Here is a 27,511-nt window from a genome sequence, read left to right on the forward strand (position 1 = left end):
TAGCGGTTTTCACAGTATGCAAAAAAAATAAAAAAAACTTAGTGCAAATTACAAATGAAGCAGCACTCACTGGATCCTTTGCAGAGCATTTTTATTTCTTCAGTGCAGTGTCACACTAAAATTAAGGGGGACAACAAAGCTAGCGTTTTTTATGTGACACTGCACTGAAAAAACAAACAAACAAAAAAAAAAAAACTCTGCAATGGATCCGGTGAGTGCCACTTTATTTTCTATGTGCATCATCTCCAATGTCTATGGCAACACAGCTCTATGGTCAACCCTGCGGATTGTCTTTCCACCAGCTGTCCTCTTTACCTGCAGAAGGTGAATGGGAACCAAATCCTGTCCTATCTATAGATTCTGGCCTAGGAGAAGACCCCCCCACCAAACCCATTTCCCATGGGATGAAGTCAACAAGTACACAATTAGCTCAGTCAATAAGCAGTTAATTCAAATTTCTTGTATATTCTACTACATGAAAAGTCCAACAAAAAGTCCAACAAAAAGCGTAAATGTTTTTGAAAATTTTTGATCATCTCTACTGTTACTTATTTACTTGTCTGTAATACTGGCAGCTCACAAAACACAACCCAATGGGTTTTAGTGTGCAGATGATGTTCCCTACCATGATTATATAAGCATCTACTTAAGCATCAACAAAATTATTCAAATTCCAGAAGAATGTCTAAGATTGTGATTCAAGTACATGAGGAAAGCAGGATGCAGTTTTAACACAATATTAACTCATCATCATTGTTTATTACTTGAGGTCTGAGACACCCTCTTTCTGGGAACTGCTGTGTTAGTCCAAGTATAAATATAGGAGTAATACCCTGGATAATCTTATCTCAAAAACGCACAGAAAGCTCTTCTATTGGGAAATTACAAAGCTAATAGAAAAGATGGTCGAATGCCAGAATTTACATCTGCTCACAAGGCCGGCAATGAATGGATGCATCCTCGGCTTCTGCATTCAAGGTTTACCTTGGAATAAGAAACAACACTCTATGAGGGGTGTAGTGATGTAGGGGCTGAGTGTTGTCATTGGCTCCTGGTGCATGGGTTCTAGGACAAGCCATGGTATTTAGATCCAGGAAATGAAAAGGGAAACAAAGTAGGGGTAAAACAGTTCATACAAGACTACAAAACTGATCGACATCAGGCATTCCATCAAGTGCTGTATCCCCTGTATCCCACCAGGCACAGCTTTGTACTTTTGGTAGTGGTAATGTCGGTTAAAGCACATTCACACTACAAATTGTAATGTGAATGCGCTCTAAAAGACACAAGCGGATATTCTGTCCTCAGCAGCACCGACTGATTCAGTTGGTGCTAGTACCACTCAGACATATGCCACCATCATTGACTGCGATGCATATCCGAGCAGAACAACAGAAAGAGTGAACATGTTCATTCTTTTAGCGGAGTCCAGAATTAGAATTTCAGCAATGCCTATGATACAGCAGAATCCCATTGAATACAACGCAAGGTTGCTGCATCAGAAATTTTTAAGTGTAATTTCTAAACGGAAAGGAATACACTTGAACATTTTATAGCATGAATGGGCACTTACAGTAGCTCACTTCAGCTTACTCCCAGGCAAGTGAATGCAGTACCAGGCACCCCCACTACTGCTGACAGGTGGTGGTGCCGTGAATTGGACCATCACTGATTGGATAATGATGATGATCTGTCCTAAGGATACCCCATTAATTATTTAGTCCTAGAAAACTCCTTTAGAGCAAGGTCACATAGTGTGCATGCACAGTGAAATTTGCTGCGCACTGTAACAAGCTGCGCAAAATTAGCTGCGCAGCGGGAAATATGCTGTGTATTCTCCCATGAGCACAGTGAGATTTGAAGGGGGACCATTATGCTGACGGGCCTTCAAACCTTACTGCGCACACAGGGCTGACGGGTGGAAGCCCTGAGTGTATGCTCATAGGAGAATATGCAGGGTATTTCCTGTTGCACAGTGTGAGTTACGGGGCGTTGCTAGCAAAAATATGGACAACCCTAAAGACTCACTGGGAAGTGGAGAGAATACATACCTCTGCAAAGTGCGTGACAGAGAAAACAGTTTTTTAATGTCCTGGCCGCCAGATGCTGAAGAGTCAGGGAGGCGGGATCTTCCCTCAAGCTTCTTGTTATGGCCCTGCCTCTCCCCAATGATTGACAGTTCCAGAAACTCACTATTGCTGTCAATCATTGGTGAGAGGCAGGGCCATAACAGGAAGCTTGAGGGAAGATCCCGCCTGTCTGACTCTGAAGCATTATAGAACTGTTTCTTCTGTTATTCACATAGTAGATGTCTGTAAATGTTCCACTTTCCAGTGTATATTTAGGAGTGTCAGCAAACTTTTGTAAGTTGTCCAATTTGCCTACAGTATTCCTTTAAACTAGTGTTTTCCAACAAGTGTGCCTCCAGCTGTTGCTACATTACAGCTCCCAGCATGCCCGGACAGCCAAGGAGCTGTAGTTTTGCAACAGCTGAAGGCACACTCATTGGGAAACACTGCTTAAACCAAGAGTGGCTTTAATTGTAAACCTAGGGTGGCTGTATGTGTAAATCCTGGTGTGGCGTTTGGGTTTCTAGTATGAAAATAACATATTTTTTCTTCCATAACACGGCAGCCAAATGTTTGAAGCGAGAGAAAAAATTTTGGGCACGGGGCCTTAAAAACAGAATTTCCTTGGCTCAATAGAGGCCAAGATCTTTAATTACATTTCCACCAGCTCAAGATTTCCCAAAATAGTCTACAAGCCATCAACTAACGTACAAATTCTTTTACAGCGGACTAAAATGAAAATGCCTATTGATGTACGGATATCTTTGATGCACAGCAGACCACACAGAAGAGAATAACTGTAGACGAATACCAAAATACTTGCATCATTTTATATACGGTATAAGGCACAGTGTGGTAAACTAATCAAAACTCATGCAGAGGAAAAGTGGAGTAGTTGTGCAAGGCCTGGATCCCTGACGTCAGCCCGTTCCTTGACTTCTGACCTTGGATTCTGTATTGGATCTGAAGAGACTTTCTTTTTTTGACCCAACTTGCTCTCTGGTACTGTTTTGGATGCAAACTTGGTTCTGACCCCTGGCTTGTTTCTGGTTTTCTCACTGGACTCTGACTCTGGACTACGCTTTTAAGTTAAGCCCCATTCAAGTAGACATGTAGGGGCTGTTGCTAAGTTGTGGGCTCTTAGTTGGGGTAGATCATCCAAGTAGGTATGGACAGCAGGTCAGGTTCAGTTTACGGCTGCACAGCCTCCCCTACTCATAAGAATTTAAAGTCTACAAGCTAACTAAAGCTGGACATATCTATAAGATAGCTATTGACTGAATGTCCATTCAGCCAAGAGCTATCTCTTCTGATCCCCACCTAAACATGAATGCTCGGAACAATGTGTTCTGAAATGGTCACTGATGTTTCAAACAACTGTAGGGGCTGTGTGTGTGCACAAGTGTTGCTTTAAGGGTCCGTGCAGTGTCCCTGATCCTTTCCTCCTCCAATCCCTGCCATACACCACGTATATAAGAACACCCCTCTCTTCATGAGGTACCTGAGTAAAATTGTAGTTTTCTACAGCGAAGGTTCCTGTCTCCTGTGTTCCTTTTCTCCTGACCTAAGCCTGTTTCCCGACTCTGTCTCTGCCTGATTCACCTGTACTTTGTTGCCCTCCAGTGTATGACCCAAATTGTCAACCATGCCTTTGAACGCTGAGCTACATTGTAGCTAAATAACACCTGGCTGCTTCTGAGCTGCTGAAAACACCATTTCAGCTCTGCTGCATCACACTCTATTTGCTGTTCTAATACCATCCACAGCGCCAGCTTACCCATCCAGCCTGTATCCATGATGCTTGGCATCAGGGCATTCTGGCCTGTGAGGCCAGCTGCCCCATAATGGGGATGACTGTTATGGTAGTGACCTGGTATTTCCCCTTGCAGCTGAAGTCCTGGAGCAGATAAAGGGCAAGACTTGGGGGAAACTTAGATTTCGCTATGTTTTGCTATTAACCCGCCTTATGGCAGAAGTGCTCCTGCAAAGAAAGTACTCTCAGGGGCTCAATAACAACAGTGAGATCACTAAAATCACATTGCTATCATCAAGCTACGCAGGATTTATAGATTTATTTATTTTCTTTAAATGATAGGTATGCTTTAAAGGGAAGAGTGAAGAGCGGTACTGTCAGACTTCTCTGGTGGTGGCTTATCTATCCGGGAACAAGAGGATTCGGCAGTTGAATTCCCACATGCCCGAACCATCTCTCCCCCCAACATCTTTTATTGAAGTAATTATATGGTTGGTCCGTCCAAGTGAAATTGGGTTTGGATGATACGTATCTAAAATGTATGGTCAGCTCAAGTTTCTGAGTAAAGATGGTGGTTTTATAATGTTAGCACTGGCCAATGATCTTAACAAAAACATAGATTACTAAAGTAAATACCTGCTATTACATTCTAATAAATATGGGATTTATTTGCATGAAGCATTGTTCTAGATAACGTCAGGTGGGTGGCCTTAAAGCTAGGAAGAGAAGTAACTGATAAAGTCTTCCTTCCAGCCAAAGAAGAGTACATCCAATTTATTTGATGTATTTGTTTTGAGTTTAGAGAGTGTGCCCGGTTGTTTTTTAGCTGTCTTTTGTACATAACCTTCAATAAATCAGATGGATTGGGCAATTATTTTCAGCAAGGCCAGTTACTTATGGCAAGAAACTGATTCATTCAAGGCCACAAAGCCACAATGCTGGAAACTGAGCTCATAGTGTTTGGTGCCAGATACTAAATGTGTTATAATGGAATGTAATAATATAATTATGCGTTGGATAATACAAACTCTTTTCGCATGTTTTTGATTCTTTAGAATACAATAAGAGATATATTCTGGAGCCAATTATTCTCTTAAGGGCCCGTTCACAAATACAGTATCCTGTGCAGATTTGATGCGCATGATTTGTATCTGCATGATTAGAAGCTGTGCTCAGTCATTTAGTTTACATTGAAATCTGCAGCAGAAAATCCTGCGCATCAAATCTGTGTATGTGTGAACGTACCCTAAAACTGTTTTATGTGACTATTAAAAAAAATATGCCTGCTTTTTTCAGAAACAGTACCACAACCTTACATGGACTATGTCTGGTATTACAGTGGAGTCCAACTAGTGTATCAAGGATTGGATCCATACAGCACAGATCTATAATACAGTATTGCAGTGTACATGAGGACAGATCCCAGACAAGCTCATCCTTACATCTTGGAAAAATACAAATAAGACAAAAAAAGTCACTTATTTTTAAATGGGGGTCACTGAATAGTTCAATCATTTCTAAATTAAATTATTGTACAGTACTCATCTTGAGCTTCTGCAAAACACCTTTTCAAACAGGAAGGATTACAGTTCATGTCAGTCACAATTCAAGAAAAACAAATTGATTCTAAACAAATCAAAAACTCTATATTGCCTAAAACCATAAATAAACTGGATTTATTTTGGATAAACTGCATCTGGAACAAGGTATAAATCTCTGCTTCACCTCTGGCCCAGAGGTGATCAGTGATGCAGTATGCATCATCGTTTACTGACCATATCTATTCAACCAGGAAATGTTAAATAAGTGGTAAAACATAATGTGTACAGGAGCAGGGACTCCTGTCTTTGGCATGAGTCCCTGCCCCGGTATGTACTATTTTTAGGGGACTACAGAATGTATAAATCCAATGACCAATTTTAGATAATCTACCCCCCAACAAAAAATTGGGAAGATTTGCTTATCTCTAGTCACTATTTATTCAAGTGTAGGTTACATTGAAGCAAAGCATTGCATGGCAAAGGTGAGGGCAATGCCAATAAGAAGGTACCCTTGGGAAGAGAGGGCAGTCATGGTTGGCCACATCCTTTTCGCCTACTGGTTTGTGAGAAGCTGTGAAACCTTATGCCCCAGAGGAACTCACTTGTTAGCAAGTCAGATTGGGAACTGTAAGGATGGGGGGATATGCAAGAAGTGAGAAACAAGCACCAAGCTTATGTGTCCTGGGTGGCAAAACCCAGAACCATAATAGGACCCCCTCACTTTTATTTGCACCATTGGAGTATTGGAGGTTTGGAACAGGTAATGGTTCTTCAAATGAACTCAGACACAACCTCAACCACAACAGCATTTGTTGCGTTCTGATATCAGTGGAAAATTTTTATTCAAATGTATGTAAATATAAATGTAAATATATGTAAATATGTATGTAAATGTATGTAAATATAGGGTACATGCTGTCTAGTGTTAGGAAGATGTTACCCGGCATCGTTTAGCTTCCTAGATTTTTAGTATCAGGGGATTTGAAGCTGCTGCATTAGTCATAGGTAATTATATTGTTTTATTGAGTCGAGTTCTGTAACATTTAAATGACTCTCTAAAATGCCATAGATTGAGATCCAAGGCCATTTAAACAAGTGCATAGTGTTAGCAGTGCATGCAGTAAAGGCCAATTTGCAGGCTAAGAAATTCACTTTTCATTCACTTTCAAATTGTATTTTTACATTACAAGTACTTAGTCTCCATCAGTATCTGGAGGAGGAAAGGCCCCAGCAAATTCAGCGCCTTTCATAGTTGAGTGAAGGGAGATGCATTGCAGGATAAAGATCCCATATTGCAGACTTTCTAAAGTAACTTTCTCAGTTCATTTTAATATCTTCTGTTTAGCTCCACTGCATTGAGAACTTAGAGTTGGATAGATGGGCAGAACACATTAGATTAAAACCAACCTTTGCAGTCTCGGAGCAATGTGACGTGAAGATGTCTATTAGCATAGTGCTGAATGTTCAAAAAAAAAAGACCAATAAAGTCGTATAGTCAAGAAACTGTAACACTTTGAGACATATCTGCTTAAATGGCAATCTGAGCTATTCTGAAATCCTAAGAGCTAAGAGTGGCTAGCAATTCCAAAAATTGTAGCTTCTGTGTCCTGTGAAGGTGGACATCATAGCTGCTGCACAAAGGCGTGACATATCATGGTGTATGGTAGCCATAACACTATCATACCAGGTGCATGAAGTCAGAAAGTTTCTCTGAAAAGGGCTCCTAAAGGGGTGTTCTAGATTCTAAAACATATCCTCTCTCCTGTGGAAAGGTGTTATGTACCTGATCGCCGGGGAGGGGGGGGGGGTAATTTGGGACCTCTGATCTCAAGAACAGGGCCCCGATTCTGCCAGCTCATTAGAACCGTGGATAAGGGATACGTTTTTTAGGGGCTCAAATACCACTTTAAGAATCACTAAATACTGGTTGGTTGATGCAAAGTCTTTTGTACTACTTTAGGGTGCAATACTTTTCATTGAGGAGATCTAGTATGATGTCTTAAAGGCAATTCCCCATGGAGACTCTGGTTCGACAAATAACCCTATTCCTGTTTCCAGGCTTCATGGGTTGGGCCTCAATCTACAGGGTATCTACCTAAAGGTGGCACCAGAGAGACTTCTTTATTCTGGAGGAGAGCTTATTTACAATGTCTGGACTTATACATACCACCCTCCATTTTTGACCTCCATTGGCAGAAAGAGGAAGATAAGTGACAGAGGCCACGACTTGTTGGTCATGGTGTTTTTATTCTTTCCTATGTGTGCTTGTGGAGAATGCAAAAAGTGCAGTATGACATTGATTGTCTATGGTATTTGAAGAAACACTCTGTGCCCAGAGTCTAAGAGTGCTGTCCGTGAAAACCAGGATAGAAAAATTACCTAAAGGAAAATCCCTGTCTCATGCACTGTTTTCTAAAGTCACAGCGCTAGGCATAAGTTTTGCCTTTAGTATTCCATTAATACACTAAGCCATAGCTAACGACTGATCAAATTGGCGTAGATAATGCACCTATAGTATGTAAGGGTATCTTTAGACAAGCGTTGCATTGGCTGCAGACAGACAGACCCTTTCCTATGCTGTGATAAAAGACTGTATGATTGAGATTAGCTATGAGCAAATTTTAGAAAAATTTGATTCAGACGATTCGCTGAATTGCGAATCAAATTTTTCCTGAAAATCGTAACGATTTCGGATTCATCAGATTCGATTCGCTCATCCCTAATTGAGATGCATACAATTGCTGTTAAACCTGTTTTAACTGTTTCAAGTATGGTCTAAAACGATATTTGAAGAAAGAAAGTGGCTTTAAACAGGAGTTGAAGTGCTGAATTCTTTCTGCTTAGGCCTCTTTCACATTAGGGCTTAAGCTCCCTAGAGGAAAAAATGCTGCAGCTTTTCTCTCTGCTCAAATCCTGAAAAACAATGGACATCAAGGAAATGAGATGGACCACATATAAGTAATGGGATCTATTGGGATACATTGGTGTCCGTTGTGCAATGGACTGTTCAGTTCAGGTTTAATTTTTTGCAGGAATGGACACTCTAATGCAGATGTGAACTTAGCCTTAATACAAATTACTCTCTATTTTATTTTATGCTGTATATTTAATATTCCCTATGTATTATAACTTTCAATGAATATGAGAAAGGCTGGGATCACACTAGATTTTGAGACTACTGGAACCGGATACAGCCCGTAGTCTCATTCATTTCAATGAGCTGACCGGAGTCATATAGTGACTCCAGTTGGCTCATTTTTGCCCCGTATCCAGTTTTCATACCTGGCCGAAAACTGTGGTATGCCGTGGTTTTAGGTCCGGTCACAAGACCGGATATGGGGCAAAAATGAGCCGACCGGAGTCCCTATATGACCGGGCCGGGTCCGGCTGGGACACGGGAGTGCCCTGTTTTCACTCCCCCAAGCCAGATCCGGTTCCTATAGTCTTAAAACGTAGTGTGAACCCAGCCAAAGATCTTAGGAATCAAAAGCATAAATTCCATCTAAAATTTATGCTTTCCATAGACTGGTTCTGAATTCGTATCTTTCAGTCCACACCAGAGAACGCATGAATGACATCTCAGAGCATACTGTGGTTCCATCCAACAGATCTTCACCATCACAACATTCCACAGGAATTGAATAGACATCATACATAACAAATACCTCTTAGTAGTGAAGGTTCCCATGACCTTAGTGCAACTGGAGTTGTCTCCTCCGCAAATTCCACATTTATCAAACTGAAGCTTCGATCCTATAATTCCATCACACCCTGTACGGACGCATTTCCCTTTTACACAAACAGAATTACTGTATGGTCTACATTCAGTGCCATCGGTCACCTATGGAGTAAAGAACAAGGACATTTTTACAATACTGGAGAATTTTAGTGCAAAAACTATATGAATATTAAGGGGCTTCTAACATCTTCAAAATTATTTCTAAATAGATATTCTTCAAACCAGCTTGATATTACTACTAAGGATTGCATTCATCTCAGTTGAGTTGGAGCTTGAATTCGAGAACAGATATGTTATATGACCCACCTGTGGTTTCCATTTACTGGTTAATCCCTTAGACTATGATTGGTTGAAGAAATGACTAGGTGGATCAAGCCAATCATTTATATATATAAACAACATCCATCACTCCATTCATTGTTAGACATTTAATTGCCTATCCAAAGGATAGGGGATAAAATGTCTGATCTTAAGGGTCTAGCCGGGAACCCCCGCGATCTGTGTGCAGACACCCGACATTCTGAGTATTTTGTTTGGAATGCTGGGTTCGGGCAGCTGTGGTTGTGACGTAATGCCACACCCCCTTCATTCATGTCTTTTTTCAATGGCCCCCAATTCAACCTTTTGAATTTTAAAACTATGTAACTTAGGCCAGGAAATCACAAAAAATTACAGTGCAATGGAAAATTCACCTCTGCTACATCTGTATGCACTGCATAGTAAATACACTCGATATTTGATGTCCATTGTTCCCATGTTGTGTACCATTGTCTAATCTGTGTCAGGGAAGTTGGTCTAGGTTTACAGATTTCTATATTGTTTGTAAAATGTTTACCTTTTGTGAAAAGACAACATAATATCCAGTTCCTTTAGCCTGGCATATCAGTTTGCAGACGTCTCCTGGCTGAATCCCTGCATATTTCGGAACCCACTCAACAAATGTCTTCACACCCTTTGCATCAGTTTGGTAACCGTTCCTCGCTTCACACTGCTGCTGTCGGAATGATTTAGCTTAAGGGAAAGAGAAAATAAAGTTCTAATGTTATATCCTCCTTTCATTTTTCACTTTCTTGTACTTACTTAGAACAAGAACCAAAAATAAGTCTTGTGAATGTATCCTGCCTTCATATTTTCTACCGAAAAAAACAGGGGCAGCTCACAGCAGGAAGAAAGTTAAAAAAACGTGTCATTTGAGATATTTTTCTGTCCTTGATGACAAATATGCAGGGACACAGCCTAAAAATAGGTAATTTGGGCAGTGATTTCCAAATGTATTACCATAAAGGGCCAAAGACATGTTTTTACACTTCTTGGAAACCTTCTGCTTCCAATTTCAGAATAGCTTGGTGCAGATAAAGCATACTATATTTCTTGCCCAATTCTGCATGCCAAGATATGTTCATTGCTTCACTTATATGATTTTACAAACCCAACCTGAAATATCCAACAAACAACTTGTTCATAAGATATGTAACAAATTTGTAAAGGCAAGGGTCCTAATGGTTGCCCAATGACCTTGTCAGCAATTCTAAAGGTCTGTCATTAGCCAAGAAAGGAAATGCTGGGCAGCCCCTGTAACTCTCACGGATTGTAATAGAGAGAGTGGCCCACATATTAGCCTGCTTCATCTCCTTGGCATATTCCAGCCATTTTGGATTGCCTAACAGACATAAATCCTATGGAAAAGCCATCAATGTTTTTGGTTACAATACTCATTTAAGTCGTTTTTACACTGATTTATTATGAATGGACTTTTGCATCTGTATTAAGGCCTCGGCCTGACCGTGCATCTGATGGCCTGCACTGAAGGCCACAGAATCAAAAAAGCCTCTGCTAGGATAAAACTGTCCTTGACGTCTTTTAGGGCAAGTGCCGACATTATAGTAAAACTCAGCAAGTAGACATATCCTTCTAGAACTTATATAGGTTACATTAAGAGATTGTTAACATATAATAGTAAAAAAAAGAAAGTCATGAGATATTGGCTGTTAACTGGTCTGTCAATGCATTCTTAAAGGGGTATTCCGGGCAAAACCATCTTATCCCCTATCCCCTAGCCCCCTGCAGCAGCCCGCATTCTATGCGTTGCTGCATCTGCAGTTTTGGAAACCGTTGGGCTTCTGAGACGGGGACGTGACGTCATGCCACGCCCCCTCCATTCATATTTATGGGAAGGGGCATAATGGCCGAAACGCCCCCTCCCATAGACATGAATGGAGGGGGGCGTGGCATGACATCACGTCCCCATCTTGGAAGCCCAGCAGTTTCTGAAACTGCAGACACAGCTACGCATAGAATGTGGGCTGCTGCATGGAGATCGCGGGGGTCCAAGTGGCGGGCCGCCCACGATCAGACATCTTATGCCCTATCCTTTCGATAGGGGATAAGATGTTTTTGCCCGGAATACCCCTTTAAAATACCACTCTCTACATTTGGACAATCTGGTCTAAGAGTGACCCATACACCTCCTACAGCTTATCACTGAGTACTTGTTTGGCCAATAGCTATTCCCTTCTGTTTTAAGTTAGGACAGGAGAAAAAAGTTTAAAGAGTGGCATTGTATCTCCAAAGAGAACAAAAGTGTTAAAATTCAGCATGCCTGATCCTTGTTTAGCTATTGAAACAGATTAGATAGTTGATTGGTCCCACCAAAATCTGAAGGTTTGGCTAACCTTTCTCTAATGTATATTTGGTGGCCAATTAAAGGGTTGCTATATTATAAAAAAACACCTGACATGGTGCCCATACATATAATATATATATTTTTTTTTAATCACATTGGGTCTCACTCCTGAGATGCATGATGTTTCTTTTTCTTTTAAGTATACCCTTTTAAAGGTTTTATGGTGTCAAAAAGATTATTGTTTTGTAGGGGGGGGGGGGGGGGAGGAAAAGGTTTGAAGAGTTACTATCATTAAAAAAAGGACGTCAAAGTTTGGATCACATCGGGTCTTACTCACTATTATCCCTAGTTTTAAGTCCAAGAAGTTTGCAGCATCGCACTCAACTCCCCAAACGGCCGCAGACTTCTCGGACTTAAAACTAGGGATCATAGTGAGTAAGACCCAATGTGATCCAAACTTTGACATCCTTTTTTTAATGATAGTAACTCTTCAAACCTTTTCCTTCCCCCCCCCCCTACAAAACAATAATCTTTTTGACACCATAAAACCTTTAAAAGGGTATACTTAAAAGAAAAAGAAACATCATGCATATTTACTTATATAGTTGGGAACACAAAGCATTGCAATGCTTCTGTCCAGTTTAGCCAATCTTCATTTCCCTATCTATGGTATAAAGTAGAAGAGAAGTGAAGACCCCTATGGTTGCTACAATGTGCCTAGACCTGTGGTGATATTTTTTAAGTTTTTCAGTTTGGGGGAATAACTAATGGATGGTGAACACTTTGTCCATTAAATAGACTCACACTTTGATTTATTGTGTTTTTACTACTGTGACACCTGTGATATATCACTTTCACACCTGTAACATGACAACTGACCTTAACTTGAGAAACTCAATGGGACCTGTAATTATTCAACCCTTAAATTAAATAAGCATGGAGGGCCGTGGGCCCGGCGAGGTGAGACGGGTGAATAATGCTGCGTCATTTACTCTCGGCCTATTTGCATTTTATTTGTTTTTCCCTCTTTACTTTGCAGTATGATTTAGCCGCTCGGTTTCTGTGAAGTGAATCACTGAGGTATACAATCCGTCTGTCTTCTGACAGTCCATTTGGTATGCTTGTAAAACAGACGCTAGGCACTAATGAGACTTTACAACATTTTCTATTAAGAGTGACACTTTCACAGCAGGGACCGGCTCACAACACTGGGATAATATTAGATCATGTATTTGTAATATCTCCACCTAACTGTTCACATCCCTGGATAAAGTAAAATTTAATTTGCTGTAGTTAGCCGACCACATGGATTCCTCTCATGCTCACACATGCTGAGGGAGAAAATGAAGATACTTTATATATTTTCTGCCGTATCATTAGCTTCATGCTTATCATGCTGCTGGTGCTTTGTTTCCTTTTTTTTTTATTTATTTAAAAGCGATGGGGGGTGGTAGAGGGTGTATCGGTGGGGCTACTAAGGTCCAGGAAATTAAATTATGCTTAGAAGTGTCCCTGAAAATATACTGAGCACAGAACGTCCTACTACTCGTATGCAAGTAATGAGCTCTAATCTGTTATGGTACCTGTGGTAAGTGTTCAATTTCCCAGCAGAGCCACCACCGGGGGATTTTAGCATTGCATGAAAACCTTTAGAAATGAAAGGGCTGTCCGTGTAACACGTAGACAGGATGGACACTCCCAAGCAAGGCAAAGCAACTAAATGCTGGAAATCCTGAATTACAGTATGGGTATATTAGCTTAGAATTCCCTATTAGACAGGGATGCAAAGACAGGGGTAACTAAACTATTGATAAATTCCCTAATCATCTCCTGCTTGGACTAATGCAACATTTTTCTTTGTGGCCTTCAATCAAACACTTTTGCTCCCCTCCAGTCCCATCTAAGCCACCTCCCTCTTTGCTCCTCCTCTGCCTTTCCCTTCATTGGCTACCTGTCGACCAACAAATTTTAAACTGTTCCCCATGACATATAAGGCCCTCCACAACCTGTTCCCTCCATACATCTCTGACCTAATCTCCCAATACTACCCCACACATCATCTCCAATTCTTTTAAGACCTCCGCCTGTGCTCTTCCCTCTTACCCACCTCACACAACCGTCCCCAAGATTTCTCCTGTACCTTTCCTATACACTGGAACTCACTACCCAGACACATCTGGCTCTCACCCACCATCAAGACCTTCAAATGCAACCCAAACTACTTTGGAGGTTCACTCATATATGGCACTATTATTCTTCTGTTAACCAATGCTACTTTTTCTGTTGTTTCAGTTTCCTTCTGTTCTGGGGCCGTATGGATTCTATTTATGCCCCTGAATGCAACATAAGGTAGTGGTTTAAGTTGCATCTTGCCAAGGTGTCCAACAGCCTATGCATATGAGGACACTTGTATTATACATGGCATATAATAGTTGGGGGCCATGTTACAGATTTGTACTGGGGCCTGATAAGTTATACCTCTAGGGTAATAGGGCACTTGAAACTAGCTTTCCCTTTAAACAATGGTTGACATATAAGGTGTTGCAGAATAAATGAGTATTAACAATATGGCTTCTTCACAAATAGCTAATGTGGGGGATTGGTGGCTCCAAGCAGAAAGTCCTTCCCATCAGCTTATGAAAGGACAGTCTGTATTGTAGTGTGCTCTTAAAGGGAATCTGTCAACTGTATTTGCTGCTAAGAGCTGCAGACACCACTGGATAGCTTTTAGGGTATAAAAGCAAACTGAACCTATCCTGCTGATGGTAGTTGCTAAACTTATAAAATCTTCTTTTTACTTCTCAGCCAAGTGCCATGGAGGCGGGCTAAGCTGTTCAGGTGCAACAGCCTGGCACATCCCTTTGCTTGCCCGCTCCTCCTAGACTGACATACAAAGTTCTCAAGGAGGGGCTGTGAGGTGAGGGTGAGCGAGGAGGTATGCCAAGTTGTGGCAACTGAGCACCTTGACTTTGCCTCCTTGACACTTGGCTGACACCATCCATCCATGATCCCTTCAGTCGAAACCGTGTCCCTTCTACTTGAAGCTCCAACCCCTTGAACAGCTAAATGACCAAACATTATGGAGCCTTCTATGGTGTCCACATCCATTGTCACTCAACTTTCCTAGAAATCGATATAACCAAGAAATGGCAGAAATCAATTAATAGCAGTACAGGTAACATTATGCTGTAATGTTATAAGGGCCAATTTCAGTCACAATAATGACGTATGTGATCTTAAACATTATAAGCATGCTGCTATTGCTTGTTAATTCTTTGCAGGGAATAATGGACCTTATTTATCAAAACTCTCTTTTTTGCCGGTAGACACCTGTCTGACCTCAGCTTCCATTGTTCCAGAGCAGTTTATTGAATAAAAGCTGAGCTCTTATTGGTCACTGTGGCTGAATAAGACAGTTTAATCTGTTACTCTTTAGACACTTGTGATAATTTTTTCCACTCATTGTATCCAGTTAATTGTAAGTTCTTACCATTAGATGGACATGAGTTAACGTTACAGGATCGGTTGATGGCACGCTTCCCTGTACAGTATCTACCGCTGTTTCTCGGAGCAGGGTCATTACAGTGACGATAAGCAAATTGGACTCCTCCTCCACACGATCGTGAACATTGTCCCCATGGCCCCCATGAGCCCCAGTTTCCATGACTGGAGATCTACAATATACAAATAATCAATGCACTGAAAACAGGACAATACCTTCATTATGGTTAAAGGAATATTTCAAGTCACAACATTTATCCAGTATCCATAGGATAGGGAAGTGTCAGATGGTGGGGGGATTTCCAATAATCGAGAAAAAGGGGCTCAAAGTCTTTGATTTGAATAGACAGGTAAGTTGTGCATGTGTGCTGCCACTCAATTCATGTCTATAGATATACCAAAGAGAGACAAGCACTGTACTTCCCTATTTCTGTCATTTCCAAAGAGAACAAAGATTTGGGACCTTGTTCCTGAGAATGTGGGGGTTCTCAGTAATCTTACAGTTATCTCCTATCCTCTGTATACGGGATAAGAGTTGTAACTTAAAATACCCCTTAAAATACAAAAAAGAAGAGGCAAAAACAACAAAAATGTAGCAACAAAATGTTATAAGCAATTTTGTCAGGCATTTCTGTGACTCCCCCCCCCCCCCCCCCCCCTCCCCCCTGATTAGTATCTTAAAGGGTGTTAAGTATTAAAAATACATTTATGCTCTCTCTTCCAAAAACAATGCCACCCTTGTCCATGGTATTACAGACTTGCCTCATTTACTTAAATGGAGCAAAGCTGCAGTGGCATACACAACTGGTAGACAGGTGTGGTGCTGTTTCTGGAAGATAGCAGCCACATTCTTCTGACGACCAATCAGCAGTCATCATGTCTGTCTTCTAAATTATGTGTTGTAATAGTGGACAAAGTCATGCTACTTATTGATATGTCATTTTAGGAAATACAGAGGAACTTTAGGGGGGTCAAAATGTTGTACATAAAGAAAACGCAATAGAAAGTCACAAGTCTTAAACACATCATGAATATCAGGTTACACAAGACAAATTTCCAGGAAAATTTTTTGTCTTAAAGTAGACAAATCGCAGATGTGGCTGATTTTATGACCGTATTCCATACATGGTAGCATTTCACAAAAAATGGTATAGAAATGTTTTGGAAGTTTCTAACCAGACTGAAAAGATATGGACAATTTGAAAGATATTTGTTCACAGACTATGACCACAAATGGTGTTATGCTTTTCCCCTTTGATAAAGTTACGTTGGCAAGTTGGTATTTTCCTTGAACTGTGACAGTCAACTACAATCAACCCTACTTAGATAAGTTGTAAACTTGCAGAAAAGGTTTTATACCTGCTTAAACATCATTGGATGATACAAATGAGCGTTAAGGTGTACATATTTACCGAATAATACTTCTTCTTGGTTTTGTCTACACATTTGCCATGGAGACAGATCCTTCCTTTTCCGCAAGGTGTTCCCTCCACCGCAGGCAGCTTCTTTGTTAAGCAAACCATCTGACCTTGTCGAACGACCGCACACCATAGCCGTGAGCAGACATCCATACCAGGGCACACTGTATATGTTGGTCCAAAGGCCAGCTTGCATTGTCGGACAGCATCATAACTCTGACCAGGAAGCTCTTCAGGACCCAGAATCTGATTTCTTGGTTGGTCCAGCAAACAGTTTCCTTAAAAAATAAAACAAAATCACCAACTCAGTTACATCATTCATCGTGTTGCAAATAGTTGTTCTAATGCATAACGTATTTTAGTATTGTGTTGAACTCTCTTTTAGCTACATTAATCTCCTATATTTGTGACAGAGGCTTATACTTACCAATACCAGGGTGTAAATTATATATTTCTGGCTGCCCACAGAAACCAAGATTAGGAATGTATTGCATATCATGGATCATTTAAAGGGGTACTCTGGTGCTAAGACATCTTATCCCCTATCCAAAGGCTGCCACGCCCCCTCCATAGGCTTGCATTGAGGGGGTGGAGCGTGATATCACACGGGGTCGGAGCTGTGATGTCACTATGCTCCGTCCCCATGATCACCAGTTATCAGACCCGGAGCGAGCACGCTCCGGGGGCTGATTCTAAAGGGGTGCGGCGTGGAAGATCACGGGGGTCCCCAGCGTTGGGACACCCGCGATCAGGCATCTTATCCCCTATCCTTTGGATAGGGGATAAGATGTCTTAGCACCGGAGTATCCCTTTAAGTATTGGTCATGTGCTTTAATATTATAGCTATCTATATGTTAGGATTTATGATGGCTGTTTCTTGAAATGCTTGTTGTTCATAGTTGGTCTGTAAAGAATATTATCTTGGATGACTATGCCTTAAATGAGCACTGTCAGATTAAGAATGTTTTATATGTTGGACATCTTGGCAAAACATTAACCTTTCTTACATACTTCATAAGAAAATGTTATCTCTTTTATAAAAATTATGGCTTAAAAAATGATGACTTTTTCCAAGCTGAAGCAAAGGTAAGTCCAGTAAATGAGGGTGGGCTAGTACTCCTCTGTGTCTGATAGGACAGGAGAGAGCACAGAGGCATGCTATCAGACAGGAGATAGCACAGATAAGGGATAGCACAGATAGGGGATAAGATGTCTGATCGCGGGAGTCCCGCCGCTGGGGAACCCCCGTGATCTTGCTGGTGGCACCCCTTTATAATCAGTCCCCAGAGCGTGTTCGCTCCGGGTCTGATTGCCGGTGACCACAGGGCCGAGGGCGTGTGACGTCACGCCTCCGCCCCTGTGTGACGTCACGCTCTGCCCCTCAATGCAAGCCTATGGGAGGGGGCGTGACAGCGGGACTCCCGCTATCAGGCATCTTATCCCCTATCCTTTGGATAGGGGATAAGATGACTAAGCACCGGAGTACCCCTTTAAGTATTGGTCATGTGCTTTAATATTATAGCTATCTATATGTTAGGATTTATGATGGCTGTTTCTTGAACCAGGTGAACCATGATCTCTGAACCAGGCACATTCTTCCTTTGATAGGATGGATATCTGTATTCAGCATGAAGGACTTTTCATCAACAGCAACTGACAATGACCAAGAAAGTCCAATACGACAGATCAACTATATGAAAGATATCTGTCCCACTTGTTCATGCTTCCAAAGGGGTAGATATCTGTCCCACTTGTTCATGCTTCTAAAGGGGTACTCCGCCCTAAAAATCTTATCCCCTATCCAATCAATAGGGGATAAGATGTCTGATTGGGGGGTCCCGCTGCTGGGGACCCACGTGATCTCCCTGCTGCAAACGATGTTCGTTTCGAGCATCGGGTGCAGCATCGGAGGCTAGTGACATCACGGCCACACACTCTCATGACATCACTGCCACACACCCTCAATGCAAGTCTATGGGAGGGGACAAGACCGCTGTCATGCCCCCTCCCATAGACTTGCATTGAGGGGGCATGGCCGTGACATGACGAGCATCCGCCCCACATCACCAGCACGTAGCAAAGTTCACTCCGTGCACCGGATGTCTGGGGTGTCGCAGCCAAGATTGCAGGGGTCCCTAGCGGTGGGACCCCCATCATCAGACATCTTATCCCCTATTCTTTGGATAAGGGATAAGATGTCTAGGGGCAGAGTTCTCCTTTAAGATGCACCACAGCCAACAGTCCTGAGATCACAGTGTTGTCACAACTTCCTTCTTAATTTATTTTTGTGTACTTCTTTCCTGTGGGTCTGTAGGGAGAGTTGTGTTATTTTGCTATTTTCCGCGTTATCCCCCAAAGACTTGTTTTAAGGACAAAGAAATGTAGCTGCGTGTCTGAAGTCATTTTATGTCGTAACTATGATGTTTTGTAATGCTCAGGGCAGAAGACAGGATAAGACTTGTGCTCGATCACTATTTCTAGCAGGTGTAAGAAGCAACAATTTAGCCAACATTTAGCTGGATCAGCTGGTCTTAAATAAGAACTAAAAAAAAAAAAAAAGAAAATGCCAGGAGAAAGCAGTATAAAAAGCAGCTGTAGTTGTAGTTAATCGAAGAAATTGTGTAGACAGACCTACCTTATCCTCTGTTCCTTTGCCCTGATTTTTGCTACTTATCAATCAATACGAACTCCCCAAGAATCTAAAGCTAAGTAATATAATGCCAGAGGTTTACTGTATAATGCCAGAGGTTTACTGTATATTTTGTATATTTTATTTTTAGCTGTATTATACTATGACATCACAGTAGAGTATAGAGTCCGGCACTGCTACTATCTGAAAACATAAACACAATTCTACCAGATAGTAGCTGTAATCAGGGTCCAGGTGTAGCGTGGAGATAACTGCTGCCGGTGGTGCTACACGTAAGTATTATATGCAACTAACCTTGCTTCATGAATCCATGAGCTCAGAGCAGAGAGGCAGTAGATGGAACTGGGGGGTGTTGAGATGCCGGGCTGACCCGGCTTCTGAACTCCCCCGGTTCCATCTACTGCATCCCTGCTCAGAGCACATGGATTCATGAAGCAAGATTAAAGCTTGAATTAAGAAGACATACTGCTCCAAGTGACCTGGTGAGTGCTCCGTTATTATCTTTACTGTGAATATGTATTATTATACTGTTTTCATTTTAGACCAGTGACTTATGCTTAAAGGGGTAACATAGTTATGGAAAAGAGATGTCCAATTCTGTCTTTTTGACCTCAGTGTCAATGCAGAGGATGGCAACTTTCCATTACTTATATAGTAACCAACTGACCAAGTGACCCCATTACTCAAAATGGTCCCTGTCCCCACTGGGGCTCACAATATATATTCACCTATCAGTATGTTTTTGGAGTGTGTGAGGAAACCGGAGTACTCGGAGGAAACACATGGAGAGCATGCAAACTTGTTGCCCTTGGTAAGGTAACAGTACTAACCACTGACCCACTGCACTACCCGTAACGTTCTGCAGAATCTAGTTGCTATAGCCTGTAATATTATTATACTACAATAATGCATCCAGGTCCCTCTTGAGTTCACCATGACAATTTCTGCTCACAGAGAGTTCCATAGTTTCACTGCTCTTACAATAAAGAATCCACTCGTTTGTTGGCGTAGAAACCTTCTTTCTTCTAGAACAGTGAAGGACTCCTGATGGACTCTTCCTTACACTCTAGGTCAGTCTTTCCCAATCAGTGTGCCTCCAGATGTAGTCTGGCCTCCCTCAGACTACAATCTGCAGGATGCTTTGTTTCAAGGTGGGAGGTGACCTATTTCTGTCCCACACATCGGTTGCCCGACCCATTGCAGCACAGCACAAGCTGACACACAAGCTGTGGATCTGTGTGATGATGAATACACGTACATGTGCCCCTGTAAAGTCATCGGGGGGCCAGCTTCACACACAACAGATGAAGCAGTCAAACCCCCTTTCAACACCTGATGTATTATCTCGGGCCACACAGCAAGCTGGGAAAGATCCGAGACAAGACTCATTTTGTAGGCTGCAGAAATAGAACTTCTGGGGAAAATACATTTGATACCAGCCACCAAACACAGATACATGAAGTATATTAGTAACCAGGACCGAAAATCCCAGAATACCCCTTTACGTTCTTAAGATCTCAAGAACTTGTGAGATCTAATAAAACAATCTAAACCCAGTACAGCTCATAGAAAATTAGCATCTGTGATCAGGAAACCTCCCTTCTGATAATAAAAAAAGGAAATGTTGGTTTGCTAAGGGACAAAGCTGCATTTAAAACCCTGTAATTGATTCCAAAAGGGAAGTTTAGGCGATAGATCTTATTTTTATTGAGAACAAGATTGCAGAGCCAAAAGATCGAGATCAATAAACAGGCTTGGTACTGAAGTCATGCTCCGGGAACAAGCCTCATCTAATGTTTTCCATATCCTTGGCTAAAACAAAGTCTCTTAATGGGTTTTCATGACTGTCAGCAGTTTTTTAAGTGGAGAATAAAGGTAAAAAACACAAGCGCCCCCGTGGAATTTAGCAAAGCTCTGTTGACTCTCAAAGAATGCTCCCTGGCACCGGTCCACCAGGATTCAAACACTCGTGCCCTTGTGCCCGCTGCTGGCATTGTAAATCAGAACCCTAAATGAGAAGTTGAGTATTATGGAAAAGAAATGCTAACATGTAAACCGGAACATTAAAACAGGCTGCTGTAAAGTATAAAAGGCCAATGTGAAAACAGTCTGCTGTAATTTCCAAAACAGGATCATGGTGACCTCATCTACCCTCTGACTCCGATTAAGAATTCAGCACAGCTTCCAGGAGCTTTTATCAATTGGTATGTGTGTTGTTCGCGGTTCCTCTGACAAGCATAACACTGTCTAATGGAGGCGACGGTCGTGAAAAGTAATTACTGGAACAATCTATTTAGCGACCCCTGTATTGGAGTCCACTCATTGGATGACTGTAGGCTGCGTTCTATTACATTCCTGTGCATATATATAGCAGAGCTGAGATTGTGATGACAGCAATTCCTTGCTGTATAATCAGAAAGTGCGCTGCTGAGGAAAGCTGTAATCATAATAAGGCTATAGGAGGCAATATCCAAAGATGATCCTACACTACAAGAATAGTCAGGGACAAGGCACGGCTCCTTGGTTTTATACGATCCCACTGGAGCCATGTTTTGCATATACAGGAGATAGTGGCAGCTGCATTGGCACAGAGGGGTAACATTACACTATGTTATATATATCATGCCATACCGTAACTGTGCATACTTTATAAATCCTTACATTTCTACCTTAGTCACCTGCTGTGTGGAAATGCAGAAATTTCCCTAAGGAAAAAACATATAATCCATTGTTAACTTATTGTACAGTAAAAACACATACAGCAGGACCAGTGTATGATTTCTATGAGCAGTACTGACATACTTGACTAAGGGGAAACCTGAACATTAAAACTCTTACCCGGGACTGGGGAATGCCCTGGAATGCCCACCGTGATTGTTTGCCAATGTTTTTAAACGTGATGCTAAATTTCATTACACTATAGGTACTGTGGGAATTTAGCTCAGTAGAGATGGCCAAAGCGCAGTAAACAGCAGTCAGAGACAGTGAAACTGTTTATATGCAGGGCTTCTCCAGTTTGTTTTTATTGTACAAATGTTATATACAGATGCATTTGCACTGGCATCAAAACAGAACCTGCTTGTCTAAGCATCAACTACACATGTCAACTTGTCATCACTATAAAGGTGGCTTACTACCAGCCACCCAACAAAACAGACTTCAGATGTGTTACTTCACACAAATGAATTGGCCCAGGAGAGGCTGGCAGACCTCAGGACCTCCAGTCAAGTTCCTCTCAGCCTTAAAGTCCAGACAGTGGCTATTTAAACCCTGCCCTGGAAATGCCCCTATGTCCCAAGTGCCCACTTTAGGGTATTTGCCACTGTTGTCAGGTATGATACAAGATTAAACATACATATTGCAAACTATCATACTCTATTTGCTATTTATTTACCATTATTGCTTATATAGCACCGGCATATTCTGCAGAGCTGTACAGAGATTGACTCACAATCTAAATTTCATATAGTAAAAATAACCACTATAAAATATCTGATAAGGCCTATTCACGTAATAGTAAGCCTTTTGTTTTTGGGAGTATGGGTTCAATCTGAGAACGTGTACCTACACAACCTACACAAACCTACACAAACACAAGGAAAAAATACAATAGCCATTCAGAAGTTGTCTGTTAGAGTGTAGTCATAGTATGTGAAGAGTAAAGGCCCACATAAGAAGACACCACTTTCATATATGGTTACACATGTATATCAGAAGTGAATGGAGACAATGACACAAATTATTGCAAATCTCATTTTTGTTACCTTGCAGTTTTGATATGTGCTTATATGTCTCCCTTGTGACTGCCCGCTGGTTGTCCTATTCCATTCTGCTGTAAGTCTTGGGGGGTATCTAAGTACTGGTAGCTATTATTAGGACCCTAGAAAGGTGACTGCTATAGACAAAGCCCAGTTCTACTGGCAAGTGACCAGACATCTTCACTGCCCCTATAGATGTGTTGGTTTGGTATTTGCTTACATGGTTGGTTATAGTCAATTAATATACCAGGGAGCACACCATTGAAAATCTTCTTTTGAGATCCAAAATTGGCTTACACCATTCTCTATTCACTTTTGAATAGCTAACAATGAAGTCGAGCTGCCTCTGATGGCTGGCAAACAGCACAAGCCTGGCATACTAGTTGATGGCTTAACAGTACCAAGCATGAAGCAGCTTGCACGGTGAACTTTGTTTGGCAGCGGAGGTAAAATGTATGAGCAGGAGCATGTCAACAAATGTGAGATCTGGGAGCTCTCAGCTTGTTGCTAAAACAGTTTGGACTGTTTATTCCCTGTGCTAAGAAGCAAAAAAGAGCCAGCCTTATATAGAAAACAGAACAATGCATCCATGACCGCCAATGACCCCTGATTCCACCCCATACTCTACTTTGCAGCCTAGACCAGAAGTAAAAGAGCAAACACAATCTATATCACAACTTTTTATATACGACTTAAAGAAGTAGGTCAGGGGCCCATGGACTAGAAGGGGTCTGCCATCACCCCATGCCGGACCAACTTTAGCTGGTGCCCTTTAAAGTACAGTTTATTGATGTCTACACTTTACCTATGGCATATTTCATATTCTTTACAAAATACAATAATACAGTGTCTTATAATTACCATTGTACAAATACAAGTCAAAATTGGGGGTCAAGCTGTGATGCCTGGCAGTGATGTACCCTTTGCCAAATGCATGGTAGGTCGCACACACCTAAGGCCATGACCTCCCCATTTCAAAACAGGAGACAAACTTGCCAATAGGAAAATACTATTTGGGCAACTGACACATGGCCCGCCTCCAGTTATTAGCTATGTGCACCAATGTCAACTCCTGCTCCGCTAAAGTGTGATTTTTGCAAAACAATTGACTAAATTGTGGAATGGATAGTGACTCTGGCTGATCATTCAATATGTGCAACTAATTGAAGGGTTCATAACCCAAAGGGACCTGATTTTGATGTTGCTTATTTGTCAGCTTATATTCACACTAGGTCAGCTTGTGGGCTAAGACCAGTAAGGTGACTGTCGTCATGTAACAAAACAACATGTCACGTATCATTTGGCATTCTCTAATTTTATGGCACATAAGAATCCACCAATGAGACTTAGCCTGTTCACGGGGCAGAGGGAAAACCTATAGACAAATTCCTATTTACTCTATATATTGATGATGTTGGCTGATTGTGGCCATACATGACATGATGTCACAAGAATAATGTGGAATGTATTGGAACCCAAGTTAGAATATTCATCTACTTCAGAAAATTTTTGTTGAACATCTGCACAAAGCAGTTGGTACTCTTTATCTATTGTTGTGATGTCATGACTAAGTCACAGGAATAATACTGGATTCTATTATGTATTGGAACATGGAAATCCTCCAATGGGACTTATCATATACTTGAGGAAGGAGAACCTATAAGATCATGTCTATCAAACTTTTAGACATGATGTTGGATAACTGTACTGTTGCCATGTACTGACTTGACGTCACAGGAGCAACATGGGATTCTCTCTAATGTTTTAGGACATGGGAAGCTATTAATGGAACCCATCATGTATCTGGGGTAGAAGAAGAGTCTACTGCTCAGGCACTACTTGGTTGCTTGACTTCCCACTTATAAGTGTTTAACCTCACGAGTTTCTGTAATAGATGAATCAATTTCCCAGCCATGGAGGCAATGATATACATGTTTATTTGATAAATGTTAATTTTCCTAATAAGACACAGTAAATTCAATCACCGACACCAGAAAACATATGGGCCCTGTTACATTAATGAATAAATAAATAGCAACATAACTATGAATGTTATTTGACAATTTCTCATTGTCTTTACCTTAGGCAACTCCGTTTCCAACATTACCATATAAATCACGGCCGGCCAGGGACAAACTTCCAGTAGGATGGCATTCAGTTTACATGGGTTGCGTAAGAATCAGTAGCAGCCCCATGCGAAAGAAATATATCTCCAAGAAGTGAAAAAAACAAATGCCACAATCTGATGTGCTAGACAACGGTATGAAAAAGTTCTGGGAGCGTATTCGGCAGTGTCCTCAAACAAACTTACTGCAGTTACTCAGCTCAAAGCAATGCTTGGCACCGAACTTCAATGGTTAGCTGCCATGGTCCTTGGTTAATGTTATTAAGCCTGATAAAGAAATATGCTTTGTATTTCTTTATCAGAATAATTAACTGTGCCAGAAAACTAATAGGACTTGACAAAGGAAAGACTTGTCTCATGAAAGAATAATGAAATACATTTAGTTTGTTCTTTGTTTTTTTTCCTCTCAAATAAAAAAATCCCCTTTATCATTCTTGACTTGTGGAGCAGGAACTACAAGGAAGGATCTCATGGAAAGAGATTAATTATTAAGTTGTATCTAATACATGGATATATGTGTATATATATATATATATATATATATATATATATATATATATTTAATTGTAGAGGGAGACCATATGGCTGTTATGGGGCCGATAGAGACAGGGGGCCCAATCCTGATTGGACTCCAGAGGATTGTTAGTGAATAAATTGGACAAAATTGGGACAATTGGACAAAAAGTTCACTTGGAGGGTTACATAAACACCAGACCCTTTTGTCAGTGGGGCCCCAGGGTGAAAACTGTAACAGGTCCCCCAGCTATAATACTTTATTTATACTACTAGTCTCTACATTTAGGAAAGAGATACCTTATTGGCCCCTTAAAGGGGTACTCCGCTGCTCAGTGTTTGGAACAAACTGTTCCGAACGCTGGAGCCAGCGCTGGGAGCTCGTGATGTCATAGCCCTGCCCCCTCATGGAGTCACGTCCTCCCTCCTCAATGCAAGTCTATGGGAGGGGGCACGACAGCCGTCACGCCCCCTCCCATAGACTTGCATTGAGGGGGCGGGGCATGACACCATGACGGGGCTGGGCTATGACATCACGAGCTCCTGGTGCTGGCTCCAGCGTTCGGAACAGTTTGTTCCAAATGCTGAGCAGCGAAGTACCCCTTTAAGCTCTTGGGCCAGGATGCAACTGAACCCTGTGCAACCCCCTATATTTAATCCCCTGTCTATCCTCCAGATTGACAAACTCAAGCCCCAGAATGGAGGGCTCCAATCCGATCTTTGCTATTGGGACATTCTTTTACAAGGGCCCCATAGCAGAAGACCCTTTAAAGAATATAGTAGCCAAAGGCTGTCCGGGCATGCTGGCAGTTTTAGTTTTGCAACAGCTGTAGGCACCCTGGTTGGGAAACACTGCTCTGTGCCATTATAGATTCTGCATATGAATGCCACTGCTGCCTGCTTCCATTTGAAGGCGATAACTTGTATCTCCTCTATATATTCACGAGCTGCCCATCTTCCTATCAGCGGCACTTCCCTGTATTTTATGCAGTACCACACTTCTGTCCGGTGTACACTAAGCGCTCTATTACAGCACAGCTGCACTTTTCCATATTAATCCAGGGTTTACTATTCCAAAGTTAAAACATGATTTTCTGAGAAGCGTTAATCTTTCGGCTGAGTACATAAGTATATGTAAAAGTTTGGACTATTATCTCTTTCCCATCATATTAAAGTGGTGTGTCTATCAAGTTGCCGAAGACCCATCTGTTTAGGATTAGGGCTGGTTTTACGCAGTGCCTTAAAATGAAGCCCTGCTTCTGTTAAAAATATTGGGCAATTGCATAATGGCAATTCCCTGGTATAATGTTATTATTAGATACTAAATGTGATATGCTAATTCACAGGGCTATGGGGAAGGTTACAGCACCAGCACTGGCAGTTTATAGCTGTCATCATGAAAGGGGTACTCATATAATAAAAGTGGGGTTAAAGGGGTACTCCAGAGAGGAAAAAAAAATTCAAATCAACTGGTGCCAGAAAGTTGTTCAGATTTGCAAATTACTTCTATTTAAAAATCTTAATCCTTCCAGTACTTATCAGCTGCTGTAAGCTCTACAGGAAGTTGTGTAGCTCTTTCCAGTCCGCCCACAGTGCTCGCTGCTGACACCTCTGTCCATGTCAGGAACTGTCCAAATCCCCATAGCAAACCTCTTCTTCTCCGGACAGTACCTGGCATGGTCAGAGGTGTCAACAGAGAGCATTGTGGTAAGACTGGAAAAAAAACTACACAACTTCCTCTGGAGCATACAGCAGCTGATAAGTACTGGAAATATTCAATATAACTTTCTGAAGTACTCCTTTAAAGACATACTCCAGGAT

At 41.5% G+C, this 27,511-nt stretch overlaps 1 protein-coding gene across 1 annotated transcript in view; it reads right to left on the reverse strand.

Moving 5' to 3' along the window:
• ADAMTS5 (ADAM metallopeptidase with thrombospondin type 1 motif 5) overlaps window positions 1-27,511 on the reverse strand; it is a 104,099-nt gene that overhangs the window by 9,714 nt on the left and 66,874 nt on the right. The window contains exons 4-7 of the mRNA XM_056559461.1: window positions 16,639-16,922; window positions 15,216-15,399; window positions 9,938-10,113; window positions 9,029-9,204 (exon numbers count right to left, since the gene is read on the reverse strand). Coding sequence (XP_056415436.1) covers window positions 9,029-9,204; window positions 9,938-10,113; window positions 15,216-15,399; window positions 16,639-16,922 — 820 coding nt within the window. The remainder of the gene's footprint in view (window positions 1-9,028; window positions 9,205-9,937; window positions 10,114-15,215; window positions 15,400-16,638; window positions 16,923-27,511) is intronic.

Source organism: Hyla sarda, chromosome 2, assembly GCF_029499605.1.
Source record: "Hyla sarda isolate aHylSar1 chromosome 2, aHylSar1.hap1, whole genome shotgun sequence".
Classification (NCBI taxonomy): Eukaryota; Metazoa; Chordata; class Amphibia; order Anura; family Hylidae; genus Hyla; species Hyla sarda.